Source organism: Pseudophryne corroboree, chromosome 7 (assembly GCF_028390025.1).
Source record: "Pseudophryne corroboree isolate aPseCor3 chromosome 7, aPseCor3.hap2, whole genome shotgun sequence".
Lineage (NCBI taxonomy): Eukaryota > Metazoa > Chordata > Amphibia > Anura > Myobatrachidae > Pseudophryne > Pseudophryne corroboree.
The window spans coordinates 514,896,391-514,916,555 of NC_086450.1; the positions used below are offsets into that span (position 1 = coordinate 514,896,391).

A 20,165-nucleotide genomic window follows, 5' to 3' on the forward strand; every position below is an offset into this window, starting at 1 on the left:
CGCGGCTGATGAAATCACCACTCTGACATTTTGCATGTGGAAACTCAGGAACAGCGGGATCCGGTCCTGGAACGCTGAGCCAACCTTAGGAGGCATCTGAAGGGTAAGTAATGGCGTCCAGATACCCGGATCGTGACACCTTTACTTTTGGTCCCAGAGTAAGGGAAACTTTTAGGTCTTCCAAGGCTTTCCTAGATTTTCCTGTTGTGGTTACTTTCGAGGCCGTGGTACCCCTTGTACCCATTGTCCTACTGCCAAGGCAGCAAGGCGATCTGCATGATGGCCTGGAGGCCCCAGCCCACCCTCAGGTGGTGGGAAAATGGTTACTCAGGTTTCGGTATGTTTGGATTCAATCCTGCCTGGATCATGGGTGAGCAGAGTTGTGTCCAGGGGTTACATTTTGGACTTGGAGAGTCCTGTCCTAAACAGTTTTTTATTGCCACTCCTCTTCCTCAAGATTGCTGTAGAAGAAGGACTCTTATGCAGGCAGTCTCTTATCTTTCCGACTCCGGGGTAATCATTCCGGTTCCTGTACACCAGCAGGGTCTGGGGTTTTATTCCATTCTTTACCTCTTTCCGATCCTCAAGTGGTTAAATCCTTATCTCCACTTGGGAAAGTTCAAAATGGAGTTGCTGCGGTCACTTATCAACTCTATGGAGGAAGTTGAATATTTGGCTTCCATCGACATCAAGGATGCCTATCTTCACATTTGGAAGGATCATCATAATCTACTGTGATTGGCAGTGGGCCACTGGCATTTTCAGTTTCAAGCCTTCCCTTTCGGACTTTCCATGCCACCCAGGGTGTTCACAAAGGTTATGTCCCACATGATCTCCCTGTTCAGATGTTGGGGTGTCAATATTATATCTTAATTTGTTGCACAGGGCTCCTTCAGTGTCCGTTTTGCAACAACATCTTCAAATGACTGTAGAACACGCTCCAGACTTTCAGATGAATTGTCAACTTCCCCAAATCCAACCTTGTTCCATCTCAAAAGATGGTGTTTTGGGGTCTCATTTTTGACACCCAGTGTCAGAGAGCATTCATTCCGCAAGAGAAGGTTCAGGATCTCCAGTTCAGAGTGAAAACTGTTTTACAGTTGTCACAAGTCTTGATTCTCAGGGCCATGCAGCTGCTGGGAAAGATTGTGGTGACATTCAAAGCAGTTCTGTTCACCAGGTTTCATGCCAGACCTCTTCATAACCAGCTGATTCATCATTGGTCAAAATCAGACCATTGACTGGACAGGCAAATGTTCAGGCAATCTCTGCAGACTCCTCGGTCACTCCGTTGGTGACTTTAGGGTCCAAACCTGACCTGGGGCTCTCAGTTGTCAATTTGGAATTGTGTGATTGTCACCATGGATACCATCTTAACGGGCTGGGATCCGGTGGTTGTGAACATGTATCTGCAAGTTCTTTGGTCCAGTCAGGAATACACTCTTCCTATCAACATTTTGGCATTGAGGGCGATTCATTATGCCTTGTCGTTGGCTTAGTCCTGTCTACGGAACCTACTGGTGCGTGTCCAGTCAGACAATGCCACAGTAGTGGCTTACATAAAATAGCAGGTTGGCACATGTAGTTGGTGTGCAATGAGGGAAGTTTCTCACATACTACATTGGGCGGAGCTTTGGATTCCAGCAATCCCTGCAGTTCATATTCTGGGTGTAGAGAACAGAGAGGCGGATTTCCTAAGCTGCAACACAGTTCATCTAGGAGAATAGGAACTACACCAGAAGGTGTATGCAGAGCTAGTGTTCAAGTGGTGATCACGTCTCACCAAGAAGCTTCCACAATATGGCACTCGGTCTTGGGATCCTCAGGTAATTCTGGTGGATGCCATGACAGCTCCTTGTCTGTTCCGTATTTCCACCCCTTGCAATGGTTCCACAGGTCCTTCAGCGGATTCGACAAGAAGCTTGGATGGTCAATCTCATTGCCCCAGACTGGCCTCTCCATCATTGGTACTCCATACTTCAAAAAATGTTGGCCGACGAACCGTACCATCTTCCTCTGCACCCAGATCTTCTTAATCAAGGTCCTTGTCTTCACCCTGATTTACCTCTGTTGGCTTTGACGGCTTGGTTCTTAAGACCAAGATCTGGAGAGCTAAGGGTTTTTCCCCGGTCTGTTGTTGAGATCATAATCCAGGCTCGCAACCTAATTTCTTCCCGGATTTACCGTTGCGTGTGGAAGTTGTATATATTCTGTTGTGAGTGTCAAAAGTTTCTGGCAGAGGTTTTTTGGGTGACTCGCATTTTGTCCTTTCTCAAGGAAGGTCTGTCTAAAGGCCTTCATCTTTCTTCTCTTAAAAGGACAGGTTTCAGCCCTGTCACTCCTTTTTCCAAAGGAAGTTGGCTACCATTCCAGAAGTTCAGACCTTCTTTCAGGGTGTTCTTTGTATCCAGGCTCCTTTCATTCTACCGGTTCCTCCTTGGGACTTAAATTTGGTATTGGAGATATTACAGAAGGCTTCCTTTGAACCACTTGAATCAGTGGAGTATCTGAATTGGCTGCTCTCGCCACCGCTTCTCATTTTTCATTCAGACCAGGTAGTTCTACGCACAAAACATTCCTTTTTGACTGAAAGTTGTGTCTTCTTTCCATATAAACAAGGAAATTGTTCTTACAGCATTTTAGCATTCTTCGGCATCTGCTGATGGTTCATCCCTGGTGCTTTTGGATGATCTTGCTTTACGCATTTATCTTGACCGTACTTCTGCTCTGAGGAGTACGGATTCTTTATTGGTGTTGATTGACGCACCAAAGCGAGGTTGACCAGCCTCAAAGTGTACCATCGCTCGATGAGTCACTTCTGCCATTCGTCAAGCATATTTGTTTTCAAATGTTTCCGTTCCAGCTTCTATCTGGGCCCACTTGACTCATGCTGTTAGGATGTCTTCGGCTGCGCGGTATGGCTTTTCTGTGGAGCAGTAGTGCAGGGCAGTAACCTGGTCATCCGTGCACACTTACACAAACTTCAACCGATTTCATACGTTTGGAGCGAGTGAAGCCAGTGTTGGGCATAACATTCTGCGAGCGGCCGATTCGAAAGCTTCCCCCATGTTAGCTTGCTTTGGGAATTCTCAGAGGTAATAGAGCCTCCCCCAGATGGATGCAAGAGGAAATTGGATTTTTTACTCACCGGAAAATCCATTCCTTGAAGTCCGTTTGGGTGTTGCCGAGCTCACCCCCTCTGACTTATCTTGCCCGTTTACCTGGTATTGTTACAGTTAGTTTAGTTTACAGTTGTCCATTCTGGTTTTTCCTCAGTTCAGCTTTGCTAAATGTAGACTGAGGGGCTGCTGGGGGTGGAGGAGTTATGTAGGGGGAAGGAGACTGCTTTTAACTATTTTAGTGCCAGACTCCAAAGCCCACACTACAGTATATACTATATACCCAGAGGTGATGGAGCGTCCCCCAGATGGACTTCGAGGAAGGGATTTTACGGTGAGTAAAAATCTGATTTTCTGCACTTTCCATGTTATATACAGATCCTTACCACTGCTCAGAGTGGATGTGAATGTAACCACCAGTCCTACAAATATCCCCATTCCCAACGTGGAGGAGAGCGGCTGTGGGAGAGAGGGGGTGACCTTAGAAGCATGTGTGACCCGCCAGATCCTGACCCCCGGATACACAGGTCATCACATGTAACATGGCATGATATCTGTTACACGTAGCACCCCAATACATAGGCATGTGTGACCCCCAAATCCTGACCCCCGGATACACAGGTCATCACATGTAACATGGCATGATATCTGTTACACGTAGCACCCCAATACATAGGCATGTGTGACCCCCAAATCCTGACCCCCAGATACCCAGGTCATCACATGTAACATGGCATGATATCTGTAGCACCCCAATACATAGGCACATGTGACCCCCAAATCCTGACCCCCGGATACACAGGTCATCACATGTAACATGGCATGATATCTGTAGCACCCCAATACATAGGCACGTGTGACCCCCAAATCCTGACCCCCGGATACACAGGTCATCACATGAAACATGGCATGATATCTGTAGCACCCCAATACATAGGCACATGTGACCCCCAAATCCTGACCCCGGATACACAGGTCATCATATGTAACATGGCATGATATCTGTTACACGTAGCACCCCACATGTAACATGGCATGATATCTGTTACACGTAGCACCCCAATACATAGGCACGTGTGACCCCCAAATCCTGACTCCCGGATACACAGGTCATCACATGTAACATGGCATGATATCTGTTACACGTAGCACCCCAATACATAGGCACGTGTGACCCCCAAATCCTGACTCCCGGATACACAGGTCATCACATGTAACATGGCATGATATCTGTTACACGTAGCACCCCAATACATAGGCACGTGTGACCCCCAAATCCTGACCCCCCGAAATACACAGGTCATCACATGTAACATGGCATGATATCTGTAGCACCCCAATACATAGGCACATGTGACCCCCAAATCCTGACCCCGGATACACAGGTCATCATATGTAACATGGCATGATATCTGTTACACGTAGCACCCCACATGTAACATGGCATGATATCTGTTACACGTAGCACCCCAATACATAGGCACGTGTGACCCCCAAATCCTGACTCCCGGATACACAGGTCATCATATGTAACATGGCATGATATCTGTAGCACCCCAATACATAGGCACATGTGACCCCCAAATCCTGACCCCCGGATACACAGGTCATCATATGTAACATGGCATGATATCTGTTACACGTAGCACCCCAATACATAGGCATGTGTGACCCCCAAATCCTGACCCCCCGAAATACACAGGTCATCATATGTAACATGGCATGATATCTGTTACACGTAGCACCCCAATACATAGGCACGTGTGACCTGAAACATATTTCTCTGCAACTCAAGTATTTGTTATGTGCCACCAACCCCAATATACCTTACATCTCAGCACCAAGAATGTTCCACCAAGATCAGCTTCCCGGAAAGGAGCATTGGGCATTTTCAAAACGTATTGCCTCCCCGTACTATTACCAATATTAAGCCCTGTACATCCACTTACAGAACTACATTCATACGTCAGGTGCCTATAATTCCTGGTTTATGCCACCTCCCCTTCCATATTGCCCCTCTCTTCTTCATTACTGCCCCATTCTTCTCCTATACTGCCCCTCTCCTTCCTTGCTGCCCTCCAACGCTGCCCATCTCTCCTCCCATACTGCTCTTCTCCTCCCATACTGCCCCTCTCTCCTCCCATACTACTCTTCTCCTCCCATACTGCCATTTTCTTTTTTCTTACTTCCCCCTCTTTCCTCCCACACTGTCCCTCTCGCTTTTCTTATTGCCCCTGTCTCCTCCCACACTGCCCATCCCTTATCTTTCTGCACGCTCATCCTCTCTCATGGGGCCCCTGAGTCTCACGCTCTTCCTCTGTCTCATGGGGCCCCTGGGTCTCACGCTCATCCTCTGCCTCATGGGGACCCTGGGTCTCACGCTCATCCTCCGTCTCATAGGGCCCCTGAATGTGTTGCTGCAGTACATCCTCATTCTTGATTCTGAGCGTACCGTCAGCCGAATGTCCTTCAAGAACAACCAGAGACAGATAAACAAGACGATTACAATCCAAGACCAGGGACAGGAGTGCCAGAGTCACAGTGTCCTTCTCCAGGTAAGATGCCCCACGTCAGCCAGGTGGGGAGGGGGAAGAGCAGACTGGGGTGAGCCAGTGTGCTAGGATAGAAGGCGTGGGTTAGGATGAGAGCTTTAGCAAAGATATAGGTCTTGATGGACGATTTGAAGCTTTGAAGACAGGTGGAGAGTCTGAGAGTTCCAGTGGTGGTCCACGGGTGGAGTGAGAAGAGATCTGTTGGAAGAGGTGGCTATCCTTGGCGTGGGGAGGAGGGAGGGGGAGCATGTGGATCACTGCTGACTGTCTTGCTTGTAGGAGATCACTGTCTGATGTCTCTTTCCCTATTTTTCAGGATTGCTCACTGGAAGATGTCTCTCCTGTACACATGTCTCTTACAGTCTATCTGATCCCAAATGTGTCTCAGTGGCTCCTGTCTCCATCGAGCAGTCTGAATGACACCACACAGGTATATGCGGCCTATGTGACATCCGCAGGTTACTCAGTAAATACTGGATGGGCTCAGCCTTGGGGTGCAGATACGTTGGGATGATGGTCAGGGCAGAAGCATCTCCTGGTTACACCCGAAGGTCTGATATTTACAGCTGTGTATCCTCTGTCCCATATACAGATTGGCAAAGCATTGGGTGAATGTGCACCTTGGTAACCCCATGCTGTGCTGCAGGGGGGCAGATGTAACATGTGCAGAGAGAGTTAGGTCTGGGAGGGTTGAGGCCAAGAATAAAGCTGCCCAGCACCTGTGGGCTATATGCAGAATCAGCCGGTATTTACCCCACATGTAGACATAATAAATATAATTGCCCCCCATGTGCTGCAGCACTGTTGGCTCCAAGAGCACAGTTATCCACAGTCTCCTGTGTGTTCCTGCTCCCAGTGCTAGTCATTACTACTGAGCACAATCACAGTTTCCAATGTGTTCCAAGCATCTGCCAGTACTGCTGAGCATTATCCACAGTCTCCTGTGTGTTCCTGCTCCCAGTGCTAGTCATTACTACGGAGCACTCCTTACAGTTTTCAATGTGTTCCAAGCATCTACCAGTACTGCTGAGCGTTATCCACAGTCTCCTGTGTGTTACTGAGCTACTCCCAGTGCTAGTCATTACTACTGAGCACAATCACAGTTTCCAATGTGTTCCAAGCATCTGCCAGTACTGCTGAGCATTATCCACAGTCTCCTGTGTGTTCCTGCTCCCAGTGCTAGTCATTACTACTGAGCACTCCTCACAGTTTCCAATGTGTTCCAAGCATCTGCAAGTACTGCTGAGCGTTATGCACAGTCTCCTGTGTGTTACTGAGCTACTCCCAGTGTTAGTCATTACTACTGAGCACTCCTCACAGTTTCCAATGTGTTCCAAGCATCTGCCAGTACTGCTGAGCGTTATCCACAGTCTCCTGTGTGTTCCTGCTCCCAGTGCTAGTCATTACTACTGAGCACTCCTCACAGTTTCCAATGTGTTCCAAGCATCTGCCAGTGCTGCTTAGCGTTATCCACAGTCTCCTTTATTTTCCTGCTCCCAGTGCTAGTCATTACTACTGAGCACTCCTCACAGTTTTCAATATGTTCCAAGCATCTACCAGTACTGCTGAGCGTTATCCACAGTCTCCTGTGTGTTACTGAGCTACTCCCAGTGCTAGTCATTACTACTGAGCACAATCACAGTTTCCAATGTGTTCCAAGCATCTGCCAGTACTGCTGAGCGTTATGCACAGTCTCCTGTGTGTTACTGAGCTACTCCCAGTGTTAGTCATTACTACTGAGCACTCCTCACAGTTTCCAATGTGTTCCAAGCATCTGCCAGTGCTGCTTAGCGTTATCCACAGTCTCCTTTATTTTCCTGCTCCCAGTGCTAGTCATTACTACTGAGCACTCCTCACAGTTTTCAATGTGTTCCAAGCATCTACCAGTACTGCTGATCGTTATCCACAGTCTCCTGTGTGTTACTGAGCTACTCCCAGTGCTAGTCATTACTACTGAGCACAATCACAGTTTCCAATGTGTTCCAAGCATCTGCCAGTACTGCTGAGCATTATCCACAGTCTCCTGTGTGTTCCTGCTCCCAGTGCTAGTCATTACTACTGAGCACTCCTCACAGTTTCCAATGTGTTCCAAGCATCTGCCAGTACTGCTGAGCATTATCCACAGTCTCCTGTGTGTTCCTGCTCCCAGTGCAAGACATTACTACTGAGCACTCCTCACAGTTTCCAATGTGTTCCAAGCATCTGCCAGTACTGCTGAGCATTATCCACAGTCTCCTGTGTGTTACTGAGCTACTCCCAGTGCTAGTCATTACTACTGAGCACTCCTCACAGTTTCCAATGTGTTCCAAGCATCTGCCAGTACTACTGAGCATTATCCACAGTCTCCTGTGTGTTCCTGCTCCCAGTGCTAGTCATTACTACGGAGCATTCCTCACAGTTTCCAATGTGTTCCAAGTATCTGCCAGTGCTGCTGAGCATTATCCACAGTCTCCTTTGTGTTCCTGCTCCCAGTGCTAGTCATTACTACTGAGCACTCCTCACAGTTTCCAATGTGTTCCAAGCATCTGCCAGTACTGCTGAGCATTATCCACAGTCTCCTGTGTGTTACTGAGCTACTCCCAGTGCTAGTCATTACTACTGAGCACTCCTCACAGTTTCCAATGTGTTCCAAGCATCTGCCAGTGCTGCTGAGCATAATCCAGTCTCCTGTGTGTTCCTGCTCCCAGTGCTAGTCATTACTACTGAGCACTCCTCACAGTTTCCAATGTGTTCCAAGCATCTGCCAGTACTGCTGAGCGTTATGCACAGTCTCCTGTGTTTTCCTGCTCCCAGTGCTAGTCATTACTACTGAGCACTCCTCACATTTTCCAATGTGTTCCAAGCATCTGCCAGTGCTGCTGAGCATTATCAACAGTCTCCTTTGTGTTCCTGCTCCCAGTGCTAGTCATTACTACTGAGCACTCCTCACATTTTCCAATGTGGTCCAAGCATCTGCCAGTGCTGCTGAACATTATCCACAGTCTCCTGTGTTCCTGCTCCCAGTGCTAGTCATTACTACTGAGCACTCCTCACAGTTTTCAATGTGTTCCAAGCATCTACCAGTACTGCTGAGCGTTATCCACAGTCTCCTGTGTGTTACTGAGCTACTCCCAGTGCTAGTCATTACTACTGAGCACAATCACAGTTTCCAATGTGTTCCAAGCATCTGCCAGTACTGCTGAGCATTATCCACAGTCTCCTGTGTTTTCCTGCTCCCAGTGCTATTTATTACTACTGAGCACTCCTCACAGTTTCCAATGTGTTCCAAGCATCTGCCAGTACTGCTGAGCATTATCCACAGTCCCCTGTGTGTTCCTGCTCCCAGTGCTAGACATTACTACTGAGCACTCCTCACAGTTTCCAATGTGTTCCAAGCATCTGCAAGTACTGCTGAGCGTTATGCACAGTCTCCTGTGTGTTACTGAGCTACTCCCAGTGTTAGTCATTACTACTGAGCACTCCTCACAGTTTCCAATGTGTTCCAAGCATCTGCCAGTGCTGCTTAGCGTTATCCACAGTCTCCTGTGTGTTCCTGCTCCCAGTGCTAGTCATTACTACTGAGCACTCCTCACAGTTTTCAATGTGTTCCAAGCATCTACCAGTACTGCTGAGCGTTATCCACAGTCTCCTGTGTGTTACTGAGCTACTCCCAGTGCTAGTCATTACTACTGAGCACAATCACAGTTTCCAATGTGTTCCAAGCATCTGCCAGTACTGCTGAGCATTATCCACAGTCTCCTGTGTGTTCCTGCTCCCAGTGCAAGACATTACTACTGAGCACTCCTCACAGTTTCCAATGTGTTCCAAGCATCTGCCAGTACTGCTGAGCATTATCCACAGTCCCCTGTGTTCCTGCTCCCAGTGCTAGTCATTAATACTGAGCACTCCTCACAGTTTCCAATGTGTTCCAAGCATCTGCCAGTACTGCTGAGCGTTATCCACAGTCTCCTGTGTGTTACTGAGCTACTCCCCAGTGCTAGTCATTACTACTGAGCACTCCTCACAGTTTCCAATGTGTTCCAAGCATCTGCCAGTACTACTGAGCATTATCCACAGTCTCCTGTGTGTTCCTGCTCCCAGTGCTAGTCATTACTACGGAGCATTCCTCACAGTTTCCAATGTGTTCCAAGTATCTGCCAGTGCTGCTGAGCATTATCCACAGTCTCCTTTGTGTTCCTGCTCCCAGTGCTAGTCATTACTACTGAGCACTCCTCACAGTTTCCAATGTGTTCCAAGCATCTGCCAGTACTGCTGAGCATTATCCACAGTCTCCTGTGTGTTACTGAGCTACTCCCAGTGCTAGTCATTACTACTGAGCACTCCTCACAGTTTCCAATGTGTTCCAAGCATCTGCCAGTGCTGCTTAGCGTTATCCACAGTCTCCTGTGTGTTCCTGCTCCCAGTGCTAGTCATTACTACTGAGCACTCCTCACAGTTTCCAATGTGTTCCAAGCATCTGCCAGTGCTGCTGAGCATTATCCACAGTCTCCTGTGTGTTACTGCTCCCAGTGCTAGTCATTACTACTGAGCACTCCTCACAGTTTCCAATGTGTTCCAAGCATCTGCCAGTGCTGCTGAGCGTTATCCACAGTCTCCTTTGTGTTCCTGCTCCCAGTGCTAGTCATTACTACTGAGCACAATCACAGTTTCCAATGTGTTCCAAGCATCTGCCAGTGCTGCTGAGCATTATCCACAGTCTCCTGTGTGTTACTGAGCTACTCCCAGTGCTAGTCATTACTACTGAGCACTCCTCACAGTTTCCAATGTGTTCCAAGCATCTGCCAGTACTGCTGAGCATTATCCACAGTCTCCTGTGTTACTGAGCTACTCCCAGTGCTAGTCATTACTACTGAGCACTCCTCACAGTTTCCAATGTGTTCCAAGCATCTGCCAGTGCTGCTGAGCATTATCAACAGTCTCCTTTGTATTCCTGCTCCCAGTGCTAGTCATTACTACTGAGCACTCCTCACAGTTTCCAATGTGGTCCAAGCATCTGCCAGTGCTGCTGAACATTATCCACAGTCTCCTGTGTGTTCCTGCTCCCAGTGCTAGTCATTACTACTGAGCACTCCTCACAGATTTCAATGTGTTCCAAGCATCTACCTGTACTGCTGAGCGTTATCCACAGTCTCCTGTGTGTTACTGAGCTACTCCCAGTGCTAGTCATTACTACTGAGCACAATCACAGTTTCCAATGTGTTCCAAGCATCTGCCAGTGCTGCTTAGCGTTATCCACAGTCTCCTGTGTGTTCCTGCTCCCAGTGCTAGTCATTACTACTGAGCACTCCTCACAGTTTCCAATGTGTTCCAAGCATCTGCCAGTGCTGCTTAGCGTTATCCACAGTCTCCTTTATTTTCCTGCTCCCAGTGCTAGTCATTACTACTGAGCACTCCTCACAGTTTTCAATGTGTTCCAAGCATCTACCAGTACTGCTGAGCGTTATCCACAGTCTCCTGTGTGTTACTGAGCTACTCCCAGTGCTAGTCATTACTACTGAGCACAATCACAGTTTCCAATGTGTTCCAAGCATCTGCCAGTACTGCTGAGCGTTATGCACAGTCTCCTGTGTGTTACTGAGCTACTCCCAGTGTTAGTCATTACTACAGAGCACTCCTCACAGTTTCCAATGTGTTCCAAGCATCTGCCAGTACTGCTGAGCATTATCCACAGCCCCCTGTGTGTTCCTGCTCCCAGTGCTAGACATTACTACTGAGCACTCCTCACAGTTTCCAATGTGTTCCAAGCATCTGCAAGTACTGCTGAGCGTTATGCACAGTCTCCTGTGTGTTACTGAGCTACTCCCAGTGTTAGTCATTACTACTGAGCACTCCTCACAGTTTCCAATGTGTTCCAAGCATCTGCCAGTGCTGCTTAGCGTTATCCACAGTCTCCTGTGTGTTCCTGCTCCCAGTGCTAGTCATTACTACTGAGCACTCCTCACAGTTTTCAATGTGTTCCAAGCATCTACCAGTACTGCTGAGCGTTATCCACAGTCTCCTGTGTGTTACTGAGCTACTCCCAGTGCTAGTCATTACTACTGAGCACTCCTCACAGTTTCCAATGTGTTCCAAGCATCTGCCAGTACTACTGAGCATTATCCACAGTCTCCTGTGTGTTCCTGCTCCCAGTGCTAGTCATTACTACGGAGCATTCCTCACAGTTTCCAATGTGTTCCAAGTATCTGCCAGTGCTGCTGAGCATTATCCACAGTCTCCTTTGTGTTCCTGCTCCCAGTGCTAGTCATTACTACTGAGCACTCCTCACAGTTTCCAATGTGTTCCAAGCATCTGCCAGTACTGCTGAGCATTATCCACAGTCTCCTGTGTGTTACTGAGCTACTCCCAGTGCTAGTCATTACTACTGAGCACTCCTCACAGTTTCCAATGTGTTCCAAGCATCTGCCAGTGCTGCTGAGCATAATCCAGTCTCCTGTGTGTTCCTGCTCCCAGTGCTAGTCATTACTACTGAGCACTCCTCACAGTTTCCAATGTGTTCCAAGCATCTGCCAGTACTGCTGAGCGTTATGCACAGTCTCCTGTGTTTTCCTGCTCCCAGTGCTAGTCATTACTACTGAGCACTCCTCACATTTTCCAATGTGTTCCAAGCATCTGCCAGTGCTGCTGAGCATTATCAACAGTCTCCTTTGTGTTCCTGCTCCCAGTGCTAGTCATTACTACTGAGCACTCCTCACATTTTCCAATGTGGTCCAAGCATCTGCCAGTGCTGCTGAACATTATCCACAGTCTCCTGTGTTCCTGCTCCCAGTGCTAGTCATTACTACTGAGCACTCCTCACAGTTTTCAATGTGTTCCAAGCATCTACCAGTACTGCTGAGCGTTATCCACAGTCTCCTGTGTGTTACTGAGCTACTCCCAGTGCTAGTCATTACTACTGAGCACAATCACAGTTTCCAATGTGTTCCAAGCATCTGCCAGTACTGCTGAGCGTTATCCACAGTCTCCTGTGTGTTACTGAGCTACTCCCAGTGCTAGTCATTACTACTGAGCACTCCTCACAGTTTCCAATGTGTTCCAAGCATCTGCCAGTACTACTGAGCATTATCCACAGTCTCCTGTGTGTTCCTGCTCCCAGTGCTAGTCATTACTACGGAGCATTCCTCACAGTTTCCAATGTGTTCCAAGTATCTGCCAGTGCTGCTGAGCATTATCCACAGTCTCCTTTGTGTTCCTGCTCCCAGTGCTAGTCATTACTACTGAGCACTCCTCACAGTTTCCAATGTGTTCCAAGCATCTGCCAGTACTGCTGAGCATTATCCACAGTCTCCTGTGTGTTACTGAGCTACTCCCAGTGCTAGTCATTACTACTGAGCACTCCTCACAGTTTCCAATGTGTTCCAAGCATCTGCCAGTGCTGCTTAGCGTTATCCACAGTCTCCTGTGTGTTCCTGCTCCCAGTGCTAGTCATTACTACTGAGCACTCCTCACAGTTTCCAATGTGTTCCAAGCATCTGCCAGTGCTGCTGAGCATTATCCACAGTCTCCTGTGTGTTACTGCTCCCAGTGCTAGTCATTACTACTGAGCACTCCTCACAGTTTCCAATGTGTTCCAAGCATCTGCCAGTGCTGCTGAGCGTTATCCACAGTCTCCTTTGTGTTCCTGCTCCCAGTGCTAGTCATTACTACTGAGCACAATCACAGTTTCCAATGTGTTCCAAGCATCTGCCAGTGCTGCTGAGCATTATCCACAGTCTCCTGTGTGTTACTGAGCTACTCCCAGTGCTAGTCATTACTACTGAGCACTCCTCACAGTTTCCAATGTGTTCCAAGCATCTGCCAGTACTGCTGAGCATTATCCACAGTCTCCTGTGTTACTGAGCTACTCCCAGTGCTAGTCATTACTACTGAGCACTCCTCACAGTTTCCAATGTGTTCCAAGCATCTGCCAGTGCTGCTGAGCATTATCAACAGTCTCCTTTGTATTCCTGCTCCCAGTGCTAGTCATTACTACTGAGCACTCCTCACAGTTTCCAATGTGGTCCAAGCATCTGCCAGTGCTGCTGAACATTATCCACAGTCTCCTGTGTGTTCCTGCTCCCAGTGCTAGTCATTACTACTGAGCACTCCTCACAGATTTCAATGTGTTCCAAGCATCTACCTGTACTGCTGAGCGTTATCCACAGTCTCCTGTGTGTTACTGAGCTACTCCCAGTGCTAGTCATTACTACTGAGCACAATCACAGTTTCCAATGTGTTCCAAGCATCTGCCAGTACTGCTGAGCATTATCCACAGTCTCCTGTGTGTTCCTGCTCCCAGTGCTAGTCATTACTACTGAGCACTCCTCACAGTTTCCAATGTGTTCCAAGCATCTGCCAGTACTGCTGAGCATTATCCACAGTCCCCTGTGTGTTCCTGCTCCCAGTGCTAGACATTACTACTGAGCACTCCTCACAGTTTCCAATGTGTTCCAAGCATCTGCAAGTACTGCTGAGCGTTATGCACAGTCTCCTGTGTGTTACTGAGCTACTCCCAGTGTTAGTCATTACTACTGAGCACTCCTCACAGTTTCCAATGTGTTCCAAGCATCTGCCAGTGCTGCTTAGCGTTATCCACAGTCTCCTGTGTGTTCCTGCTCCCAGTGCTAGTCATTACTACTGAGCACTCCTCACAGTTTTCAATGTGTTCCAAGCATCTACCAGTGCTGCTGAGCATTATCCACAGTCTCCTGTGTGTTACTGAGCTACTCCCAGTGCTAGTCATTACTACTGAGCACAATCACAGTTTCCAATGTGTTCCAAGCATCTGCCAGTACTGCTGAGCATTATCCACAGTCTCCTGTGTGTTTCTGCTCCCAGTGCTAGTCATTACTACTGAGCACTCCTCACAGTTTTCAATGTGTTCCAAGCATCTACCAGTGCTGCTGAGCGTTATCCACAGTCTCCTGTGTGTTACTGAGCTACTCCCAGTGCTAGTCATTACTACTGAGCACAATCACAGTTTCCAATGTGGTCCAAGCATCTGCCAGTACTGCTGAGCATTATCCACAGTCTCCTGTGTGTTCCTGCTCCCAGTGTTAGTCATTACTACTGAGCACTCCTCACAGTTTCCGATGTGTTCCAAGCATCTGCAAGTACTGCTGAGTGTTATCCACAGTCTCCTGTGTGTTCCTGCTCCCAGTGCTAGTCATTACTACTGAGCACTCCTCACAGTTTCCAATGTGTTCCAAGCATCTGCCAGTACTGCTGAGTGTTATCCACAGTCTACTGTGTGTTACTGAGCTACTCCCAGTGTTAGTCATTACTACAGAGCACTCCTCACAGTTTCCAATGTGTTCCAAGCATCTGCCAGTGCTGCTGAGCATTATCCACAGTCTCCTGTGTGTTCCTGCTCCCAGTGCTACTACGGAGCACTCCTCACAGTTTCCAATGTGTTCCAAGCATCTGCCAGTACTGCTGAGCGTTATCCACAGTCTCCTGTGTTTTCCTGCTCCCATTGCTAGTCATTACTACTGAGCACTCCTCACAGTTTTCAATGTGTTCCAAGCATCTGCCAGTACTGCTGAGCATTATCCACAGTCTTCTGTGTGTTCCTGCTCCCAGTGCTAGTCATTACTACTGAGCACTCCTCACAGTTTCCAATGTGTTCCAAGCATCTGCCAGTGCTGCTGAGCGTTATCCACAGTCTCCTGTGTTTTCCTGCTCCCAGTGCTAGTCATTACTACTGAGCACAATCACAGTTTCCAATGTGTTCCAAGCATCTGTCAGTGCTGCTGAGCATTATCCACAGTCTCCTGTGTGTTACTGCTCCCAGTGCTAGTCATTACTACTGAGCACTCCTCACAGTTTCCAATGTGTTCCAAGCATCTGCCAGTACTGCTGAGCGTTATCCACAGTCTCCTGTGTTTTCCTGCTCCCAGTGCTAGTCATTACTACTGAGCACTCCTCACCGTTTCCAATGTGTTCCAAGCATCTGCCAGTACTGCTGAGCGTTATCCACAGTCTCCTGTGTTTTCCTGCTCCCAGTGCTAGTCATTACTACTGAGCACTCCTCACAGTTTCCAATGTGTTCCAAGCATCTGCCAGTACTGCTTAGCGTTATCCACAGTCTCCTGTGTGTTCCTGCTCCCAGTGCTAGTCATTACTACTGAGCACTCCTCACAGTTTCCAATGTGTTCCAAGCATCTGCCAGTGCTGCTGAGCATTATCCACAGTCTCCTGTGTGTTCCTGCTCCCAGTGCTAGTCATTACTACTGAGCATTCCTCACAGTTTCCAATGTGTTCCAAGCATCTGCCAGTACTTCTGAGCGTTATGCACAGTCTCCTGTGTGTTACTGAGCTACTCCCAGTGCTAGTCATTACTACTGAGCACTCCTCACAGTTTCCAATGTGTTCCAAGCATCTGCCAGTACTGCTGAGCATTATCCACAGTCTCCTTTGTGTTCCTGCTCCCAGTGCTAGTCATTACTACTGAGCACAATCACAGTTTCCAATGTGTTCCAAGCATCTGCCAGTGCTGCTGAGCATTATCCACAGTCTCCTGTGTGTTCCTGCTCCCAGTGCTAGTCATTACTACTGAGCACTCCTCACAGTTTCCAATGTGTTCCAAGCATCTGCCAGTACTGCTGAGCGTTATCCACAGTCTCCTGTGTGTTCCTGCTCCCAGTGCTAGTCATTACTACTGAGCACTCCTCACAGTTTCCAATGTGTTCCAAGCATCTGCCAGTGCTGCTGAGCATTATCCACAGTCTCCTGTGTGTTCCTGCTCCCAGTGCTAGTCATTACTACTGAGCACTCCTCACAGTTTCCAATGTGTTCCAAGCATCTGCCAGTGCTGCTGAGCGTTATCCACAGTCTCCTTTGTTCCTGCTCCCAGTGCTAGTCATTACTACTGAGCACTCCTCACAGTTTCCAATGTGTTCCAAGCATCTGCCAGTACTGCTGAGCGTTATCCACAGTCTCCTGTGTTTTCCTGCTCCCAGTGCTAGTCATTACTACTGAGCACTCCTCACAGTTTTCAATGTGTTCCAAGCATCTGCCAGTACTGCTGAGCATTATCCACAGTCTTCTGTGTGTTCCTGCTCCCAGTGCTAGTCATTACTACTGAGCACTCCTCACAGTTTCCAATGTGTTCCAAGCATCTGCCAGTGCTGCTGAGCGTTATCCACAGTCTCCTGTGTTTTCCTGCTCCCAGTGCTAGTCATTACTACTGAGCACAATCACAGTTTCCAATGTGTTCCAAGCATCTGTCAGTGCTGCTGAGCATTATCCACAGTCTCCTGTGTGTTACTGCTCCCAGTGCTAGTCATTACTACTGAGCACTCCTCACAGTTTCCAATGTGTTCCAAGCATCTGCCAGTACTGCTGAGCGTTATCCACAGTCTCCTGTGTTTTCCTGCTCCCAGTGCTAGTCATTACTACTGAGCACTCCTCACCGTTTCCAATGTGTTCCAAGCATCTGCCAGTACTGCTGAGCGTTATCCACAGTCTCCTGTGTTTTCCTGCTCCCAGTGCTAGTCATTACTACTGAGCACTCCTCACAGTTTCCAATGTGTTCCAAGCATCTGCCAGTACTGCTTAGCGTTATCCACAGTCTCCTGTGTGTTCCTGCTCCCAGTGCTAGTCATTACTACTGAGCACTCCTCACAGTTTCCAATGTGTTCCAAGCATCTGCCAGTGCTGCTGAGCATTATCCACAGTCTCCTGTGTGTTCCTGCTCCCAGTGCTAGTCATTACTACTGAGCATTCCTCACAGTTTCCAATGTGTTCCAAGCATCTGCCAGTACTTCTGAGCGTTATGCACAGTCTCCTGTGTGTTACTGAGCTACTCCCAGTGCTAGTCATTACTACTGAGCACTCCTCACAGTTTCCAATGTGTTCCAAGCATCTGCCAGTACTGCTGAGCATTATCCACAGTCTCCTTTGTGTTCCTGCTCCCAGTGCTAGTCATTACTACTGAGCACAATCACAGTTTCCAATGTGTTCCAAGCATCTGCCAGTGCTGCTGAGCATTATCCACAGTCTCCTGTGTGTTCCTGCTCCCAGTGCTAGTCATTACTACTGAGCACTCCTCACAGTTTCCAATGTGTTCCAAGCATCTGCCAGTACTGCTGAGCGTTATCCACAGTCTCCTGTGTGTTCCTGCTCCCAGTGCTAGTCATTACTACTGAGCACTCCTCACAGTTTCCAATGTGTTCCAAGCATCTGCCAGTGCTGCTGAGCGTTATCCACAGTCTCCTTTGTTCCTGCTCCCAGTGCTAGTCATTACTACTGAGCACTCCTCACAGTTTCCAATGTGTTCCAAGCATCTGCCAGTACTGCTGAGCGTTATGCACAGTCTCCTGTGTGTTACTGAGCTACTCCCAGTGCTAGTCATTACTACTGAGCACAATCACAGTTTCCAATGTGTTCCAAGCATCTGCCAGTGCTGCTGAACATTATCCACAGTCTCCTGTGTGTTCCTGCTCCCAGTGCTAGTCATTACTACTGAGCACTCCTCACAGTTTCCAATGTGTTCCAAGCATCTGCCAGTGCTGCTGAGCGTTATCCACAGTCTCCTGTGTTTTCCTGCTCCCAGTGCTAGTCATTACTACTGAGCACAATCACAGTTTCCAATGTGTTCCAAGCATCTGTCAGTGCTGCTGAGCATTATCCACAGTCTCCTGTGTGTTACTGCTCCCAGTGCTAGTCATTACTACTGAGCACTCCTCACAGTTTCCAATGTGTTCCAAGCATCTGCCAGTACTGCTGAGCGTTATCCACAGTCTCCTGTGTGTTCCTGCTCCCAGTGCTAGTCATTACTACTGAGCACTCCTCACAGTTTCCAATGTGTTCCAAGCATCTGCCAGTGCTGCTGAGCATTATCCACAGTCTCCTGTGTGTTCCTGCTCCCAGTGCTAGTCATTACTACTGAGCACTCCTCACAGTTTCCAATGTGTTCCAAGCATCTGCCAGTGCTGCTGAGCGTTATCCACAGTCTCCTTTGTTCCTGCTCCCAGTGCTAGTCATTACTACTGAGCACTCCTCACAGTTTCCAATGTGTTCCAAGCATCTGCCAGTACTGCTGAGCGTTATGCACAGTCTCCTGTGTGTTACTGAGCTACTCCCAGTGCTAGTCATTACTACTGAGCACAATCACAGTTTCCAATGTGTTCCAAGCATCTGCCAGTGCTGCTGAACATTATCCACAGTCTCCTGTGTGTTCCTGCTCCCAGTGCTAGTCATTACTACTGAGCACTCCTCACAGTTTCCAATGTGTTCCAAGCATCTGCCAGTGCTGCTGAGCGTTATCCACAGTCTCCTGTGTGTTCCTGTGATGTGACACTCCACTGTTTCTTACAGATTTCAGTGTGTTTCTGTTATTTTCCTGTATACTAGTACTGTGTACTACTGTACTACCAATGGGCTACACAGGGTACATGTAGCAAGACAGAAATCTCTAACTCTCTCTGCACATGTTACATCCGCCCCACCTGCAGTGCAGCATGGTTTTGTCCATTAGTGTTCTTTGCTAACAGACCTGAATAGCCCCTTAATCCATTAAAATGGTTATTTAGTGTACCTCTGTAATATGACCCTATCACTTCCGAGGTGAGCCTCAGTAACACCGCTTGTCACTTCCCAGATGCTATATGTGACTCATTATCTGTAAGTTCAGTAACATCATCTCCTATGTTTTCTGTAGATTCCCTTCCAAATCTGTGGCAGCGGAGGCAGCTGTCAGCCTGACCTTCACGTGCACTTCCTTGAGTAAGTATCTCTAGTAGCAACCAACAGAACCTTTCACAGAGAGAACCTCTAGCGTCAACTAGCAAATTCTGTAAAGAGAAACTCTTTGCAGGTGGCTCCTCGATTGTCTGGCCCAGGGTGGGGGGGTCTCCATTATGCACAAGTGCCGGATGATCTGTCCAAGAGTCTGCATTGTGCGTATGCAGAAGATTGCAATCCAACAGACGCTCAGAAATTTATTTACCCAGCTAGCTTCTTAGAATGGCATCAGCTGCAACCCTTAGAAGTTAGATAGGGCTGCCATAATAGCAGAGCTGCTATCACAGTACGGACTGGCACTTCTAGGTGGAGAAAACGGGTTCACTACGGGTGGCCGGCGGTCGGGCTCCCGGCGACCAGCATCCCGGCGCCGGGAGCCCGACCGCCGGCTTACCGACAGCTTGGCGAGCGCAAATGAGCCCCTTGCGGGCTCGCTGCGCTCGCCACGCTACGGGCACGGTGGCGCGCTACGCGCGCCACACTATTTTATTCTCCCTCTATGGGGGTCGTGGACCCCCACGAGGGAAAATTAGTGTCGGTAAGCCGGCGGTCGGGCTCCCGGCGCCGGTATACTGAGCGCCGGGAGCCCGGCCGCCGGCAAACAGAAGACCACCCGGAGAAAACACCTCCCCCTGGGACTGTCTGTCGGACTGTGATAAGCTGCGAGTGATTCCAACGTGTGGCAGATTTTACTGGGAGGGGGTAGGGTGGGGGGTATGGGGGCTGCAGTCCTGAGGTTAAATCTGCCACTTGTGCCAACCAATAGATTCTG

General features: G+C 48.5%; 1 protein-coding gene across 1 annotated transcript in view; it reads left to right on the forward strand.

The window, feature by feature from the left end:
- Positions 1–20,165, forward strand: part of ITGAL (integrin subunit alpha L) — a 306,572-nt gene that overhangs the window by 163,477 nt on the left and 122,930 nt on the right. The window contains exons 20-23 of the mRNA XM_063933029.1: positions 3,498–3,646; positions 5,520–5,674; positions 5,988–6,101; positions 19,311–19,375. Of these exons, the coding sequence (XP_063789099.1) occupies positions 3,498–3,646; positions 5,520–5,674; positions 5,988–6,101; positions 19,311–19,375 (483 nt within the window). The remainder of the gene's footprint in view (positions 1–3,497; positions 3,647–5,519; positions 5,675–5,987; positions 6,102–19,310; positions 19,376–20,165) is intronic.